General features: G+C 32.7%; 1 protein-coding gene across 1 annotated transcript; it reads left to right on the forward strand.

Moving 5' to 3' along the window:
• The first annotated feature begins 2,036 nt into the window (after positions 1-2,036).
• LOC139853622 (probable aspartic proteinase GIP2) lies at positions 2,037-4,387 on the forward strand. Its single transcript, XM_071843001.1, has 2 exons — positions 2,037-2,624; positions 3,647-4,387. Exons 1-2 carry the CDS (start codon positions 2,037-2,039, stop codon positions 4,385-4,387), a joined length of 1,329 nt encoding a protein of 442 aa, XP_071699102.1.
• Positions 4,388-6,514: the final 2,127 nt, after the last annotated feature.

Below are 6,514 nucleotides of genomic sequence, written 5' to 3' on the forward strand. Positions count from 1 at the left end.
CCTGATTAAAACACTATATATATATATATATATATATATATATATATATATATATATATATATATATATATATATATATATATATATATATATATATATATATATAGTGGTAGGATCAAGAGTGAAGTAACCAATCGGGGGGAAGCGGGAGGAAGCAAAATCTTTTTTTTTATTTTTTGTTTTTTGAAAAAACTTTGTTCACAAACATTATAGATTTGATGAAAATATGAACATTTAATAAAGACACTTTGTGATAAATGTTTTTATTTTGGCGAGAAAACGCTCGAAGAACTAATATATAACAATTATCGTGTTTTTCGAGCGTATGTTGAGGTTTTAGATATTAGGGTTTATAGGGTTTAGATATTAGGGTTTAGAAATTTAGGGTTTAGGGTTTAGATTTAGGGTTTAGATTTAGGATTTAGATTGAGTTTTTAACACGAACGGTTTAGAGTTTAGGGTTTAGGGTTTAGGGTTTGGTGTTTTGGGTTTATGGAATAAACCCAAAACACCAAACCCTAAACCCCAAACCCTAAACCCTAAACCCTAAACTCTAAATCGGGCTATATTTTACTTCACAGAACATGAAGAAAAAAAAACGTTAACATTCTTCACGAACAATATTATCTTGAATGTTATTTTTGTCGATCGTTTTCCCGTCTAAATAATAACATTCATCACGAAGTGTCTTTTTCTAAATGTTTATATTTTCGTGTGATCTTGATGCCTGAAAAAAAATCTAAAATAACAAAAAAAAAAAAAAAAAGTTTTGCTTCCCCCCGATTGGTTATTTCCCATTTATTCTGCCCCTATATATATATATATATATATATATATATATATATATATATATATATATATATATATATATATATATATATATACCTATATATATACCTATATATATACCTATATATATATATATATATATATATATATATATATATATATATACCTATATATATATATATATATATATATATATATACCTATATATACATATATATACCTGTATATACCTGTATATACATATATATATATATATATATATATATATATATATATATATATATGTATATATATATATATATACTTATATATACATATCTATGTACCTATATATATAGGTATATACCTATATATATAGGTATATACCTATATATATATATATATATATATATATATATATATATATATATATATATATATATATATATATATATATATATATATCATAATGATTAGCATGATACAAATTACATCATTGACTATATATGATGATTTGAAGTTATTGAACGAACGTAAAACCTACAAATTGTGAAATTAATATTGAACTAATCAAACACTAGTACAACTTGACAAACACTAGAGACTAAGGTTGCAAAATTCGTTATTCGAGGATTAATCGGTCGGGACTTTGGAAGGATTAATCGGTATAAATTTAAATATTAAATTTTAAAAATTATATGTGTAACTATAAAAAAACCATAAATATAAAGATATTTTTTAACATAATTATCTAAAATTGTTCATTTTACTTCAAAACTATATAATTCTAGTTTAAATTCATGTTAAAATGTTAACCATTTTTTACTTTGACTGACTTTGATTACCAAATTCAATTTTGATCCATCAATTGACGTTTACCGTTTAATTAAACGGATTTTTGAAAATCGGAACGGATTGCTCCTAAAAATGATTAATCGGGGATTAATCGGCGAGTAATCGAATTTTTTACAACACTGCTAGAGACCATAACCACGGCTCAACTGAATTCCTGCCGAAATCCGAACTAATGAAAAATAAGTGGACATATATACTATGAGTCTATGATTAAACCTAGCAAAATTAAGTACTGTAAAAAAAATTTTTTTTTTTTTTTTTAAAGGTAAACCCTCAAAGTGTAGCAAGTGTAGCAGGTGAGGTGGGGATTGAACATGGGTTTAATGTAAAAGATGACATCTAGTCTAGATTAGTATAAAACAGATCCAGTGACATTGATGAATTCACAATTACAACTACAACACCACACCACAATGGTATCTTCACAAACCATCCTCACTACTTTTTCCTTATTTTTCTCTTTTGTAACCTTTTCAAATGCTGCTTTAAATCAAAACAAACTTCCTAAAAACACTGCTATTCACTTTCCCATTATAAAAAATCAAACTAGTAACCTATACTACACCACCTTTGAGTTTGGCACCCCATCTATCACCGTTGATGCACTAGTAGATCTCGGTGGCCAAAACGTCTGGTTCGATACCACGTCCTTTGTGTCGTCTTCGTATAAACGAGCACCATGTAATTCAAACCGATGTAAAAATGCCAAGGGGTTTGTTTTATGTAATTATATGTGCGAGTCGTCTCCTACACCAGGGTGCTCCACTACTGACTGCATTGTCTTTACTGACAACCCGGTTATAAACAAAGTTGCTGGTCTAGAGTTGGGTGATGATACAATGAAGGTAACTTCGACAAATGGTACTTCTGTTTCCACTCTTTACGAGGTACCAAAGTTCCAGTTCACACGTGCGAATGCTGACATGGTACGAGGCTTACCAGGTGACCATACCAAAGGGTTGGCTGGCCTTGCAAGAAATAACATTTCATTGACTTCCCAGGTTTCATCTTCATTTAAAATAGTTTCTACCTACAAATAAAACTACATTTACAAAGAGTTATTTCGTCACAAACAATACAAAACTAGTCATAAATCACGTTAGTGGCTAGAATATAGGTTGATAACTTCTTGTCACTATAGATCTGGCACAAAACAATATTAGAGACCAAAATACTAAAACCGGTCACTATAGTGACAATTTGTAAGGACACTAATGGTAAGTGACCAACATTTAGTAACGACCTTAAAAATGACAACTAAATAGCATTATTAGTGACGAAATAAGTCGTCGCAAAAAGTGATCATAAATGACTTGTGGTGTAATTACTAATATAGAAAATGTGTCATGAAAAACCAAATAAGTACCGGTAAAGGATGGCTTCGGAATCAGTTGCACGTAAAAAAGTGCCAAGTGCCACTAAGTGCCGTCGATAATGGCTTTTAGTGCCAGTTTTAGATGGTGCCACTTCGGACACAGTGAGACTTTGTGAAACTTTTTGTTGTGCCACTACATAGTTTGTAAACTTTATTGTCACTTTTTTACCTTGGATTCCGACTCTTTTTACGAGTCGACTAGCAGTTCGGAGTCATTGCATCGCGGGTGAACCCTCGTGACTACGAGGGTTTTTTTTTGCTTAGAAGATCCGAATATGTAACCTCCTGCCTTTTTGTCAATTTTTAGTAGTGATGTTGCTAACGAATAAGGTTTTAGTGTATTTTTTTAATGGTTCCGTTGTAGGCCGTTGAGGTGTTAGTGACACTTTATTTTTTGGGTAATGTGACACTTTATTTTTTTGGTAATGTAACTAAAAATGAATTTATGACAAACAAGTTGTGCTATAAAATTTTTTGGTATAATTTTTTTTTTTAAAAAAGCAAGACAAATTCTATTAAGACACGAAGAGTTAAAACGGTCGGGAATGTGTACCCAACTTACACGAATGTAGCAATCGAACCTATAATTTTGGTATAATTTTGTCTTGACAAATTGAAGACAATTTTAATTTGTTCTTGACTTCACAGGTTTCATCTTCATTCAAATTGGCTCCTAAATTTGCTATATGTTTACCATCATCATCTGAAAATGGACTAGGTGATATATTCATTGGTGGTGGGCCATATTATATGCCACCTAGTACTCAAGATCAATCTTTATCACTTGTACGGACACCACTCCTAGTCAATCCAGTCACCATTGCGCGTATCGCAGCTGAAGGAGACACTTCAGATGAGTATTTTATCGGTGTTAAAGACATTGAGATCAACGGTAAACGTGTATCTGTTAATTCAACTTTGTTATCGTTCGATACGCAAGGAATTGGAGGAACCAAGCTTAGTACAATAGCGCGTTATACAGTTTTGCACGCGTCCATTTATAAGCGTTTGGTTAAAGATTATGTTAAAGCAGCTACACTAATGAAAATCAAAAGGGTAACATCTGTTGCGCCGTTTGGGGCTTGTTTTGACTCAAACAGCGTTTCGAAGACATTAACTGGACCCGCGGTACCAGATATCGATCTAGTTTTGCAAGCGAAAATCGCGTTGGTTAAGTTTAAACTTTCGGGTTCAAACTTGATGGTGGAAGCTAAGAAGAATGTGATATGTCTTGCGATTATAGATGGTGGAGCTGAACCGTTAACGTCAATCGTAATAGGTGGGCATCAACTCGAAAATCGTCTGTTAGAGTTTGATCTAAGTACTTCATTGCTAGGGTTCACTCCTTCTCTGCTTCTATTAAACACAAGTTGCTCTCATTATAGGTAGGTAGTGACATTTTAAAAAATGTCACTTTTACTGATTTTGAATTTGTACCAATGTTATCTTTATTTTATTTTTGTATTCAAAGAATCATGTGTTGGAGGTTTTATTGAAATTTCGTGTAGGGTAAAATAATCGATAGCCGGATAAATCACTGAATCGTGGTATCACTTTTTACGAAAGTAATTATTCGACCCTTATTGCCTGGGTTACACGAATATCACTTTGGGATAAGACAGAGATTAGTTCTTGTTATTGGCAGTAAACAAGAACTCTTTTGCATAAGAGTATTAAGGTGTTTTTCGTATATCTTATTCTCATAAATGATAGTCCTTATTTATAGGCACCCAAAAATAAGTATTATTCCACGATGGAGATGTTTCACTAACTAATTTCGTTTTCAGATCTAAAACAAATCCTTTACATAAAGTTGTTTGTTTTATTTCCAACAACTAAATCAAGGAAATCCTTTACATAAAGTTGTTTGTTTTATTTCCAACAACCAAATCAAGGAAATCGTTTTCAAATCTAAAACAAATCCTTTATATAAAGTTGTTTGTTTTATTTCCAACAACCAAATCTAGGAAATCGTTTTCAAATCTAAAACAAATCCTTTACATAAAGTTGTTTGTTTTATTTCCACGATGGAGATGTTTCACCTAGTGCAGGAATAATATTTCCGTAATCACTCAAATTTGTGATAATGGAAAACCACTTTCGGGTCCGGGCAATCTATCACTTAATGGGTGTACACTCCGTACCTCCAAACCCGTTTACAAGTGTAGATTAAATCCCTCAATTACACTAAATTTCCAACAATCCTCCCCAATTTAGTGCAATTCGTTTCATGAGAGTTAAACAAATTAAAACAAAAACTTATGCATAAATGAAAATATCTTGAAGATTGAATTTTCACCTTAGTACATTACACATTCCAAATATTCGAGAATCGGGGTGTTCTAAGAATTGAACCCTTCAACCCATTTGAATAACTGAAAATAACATACACATAAGTTTTCAAATACTCTAAAGCTATCCTGACACTTTACAAGCCATGTGTCCATATCCATTCATGAATGTATCTAAAGCAAAAGTCCAAGCTTTGTTGAAGCGGCAAAACTTCACATTCACATAGGTAGTTCATTTCAGTCATGCACCTGCTATTGCACTTTTTCAAATAAACCATTAAGAAGCTAAACTTCATCCTCACCTTCAACATGTCCGAGTACATACCTTACTTTGGGATGATACAAAATTTTGTACTCCAAATTTCTAAGTATAAGCCTTCCACATTGAATTCAACTTCTAATTTTCATCAGAAGGGAATTGGGTATCTTATAATTAGAAATTTATGTGGACTTTAAACCCATCCCCACAGCAGACTTGTTCACCAAGTCTCTTGCCAATCCCTTCGTCAAGTGATCAGCTAAATTCTGTTGTGACCTCACGAACACTATAGAAATCACCCCATTCATGATGAGTTCACGAATCATGCTATGTCTGACACCTAAGTGTCTAGACTTTCCATTGTACATCTGGCTATAAGCCTTTGCCAATGTCGCAGCACTATCACAATGGATAGACATGGGTGCTATAGGTTTAGGCCATAATGGTATCTCATGGATCAAGTTTCTAAGCCATTCTACTTCTTTACCAGCAGCAGCTAAAGCAACAAACTCAGATTCCATCGTTGAGTTGGTAATACATGTCTGCTTCTTAGAAGCCCATGAAATAGCACCTCCCCCAAGCAAGAACACCCAACCACTCGTTGAAGAATGATCTTCAATATTGGTTATCCAACTCGCATCAGAATATCCTTCTATTACCGAAGGAAACCCATTATAAGATAAACTATAGTCCATAGTTTTCTTCAAGTACTTCAGTACCCGCCTAATTGCTTGCCAGTGATGAGTACTAGGATTACTAGTATATCTACTCAGTTTTTCCACAGCAAAAGCAATATCCGGCCTTGTACAAGTCATGGCGTACATCAAACAGCCATCACTTGAGAATACTCAAGTTGTGATACAGCTTCACCTTGATTAGGCATAAGCTTCTCACTTGGATCAACAGGGGTACTCACAGGATTACATTCAAAGCAATTGAACTTTTTCAACACCTTCTCAATATAAT

Source organism: Rutidosis leptorrhynchoides, chromosome 6, assembly GCF_046630445.1.
Source record: "Rutidosis leptorrhynchoides isolate AG116_Rl617_1_P2 chromosome 6, CSIRO_AGI_Rlap_v1, whole genome shotgun sequence".
Lineage (NCBI taxonomy): Eukaryota > Viridiplantae > Streptophyta > Magnoliopsida > Asterales > Asteraceae > Rutidosis > Rutidosis leptorrhynchoides.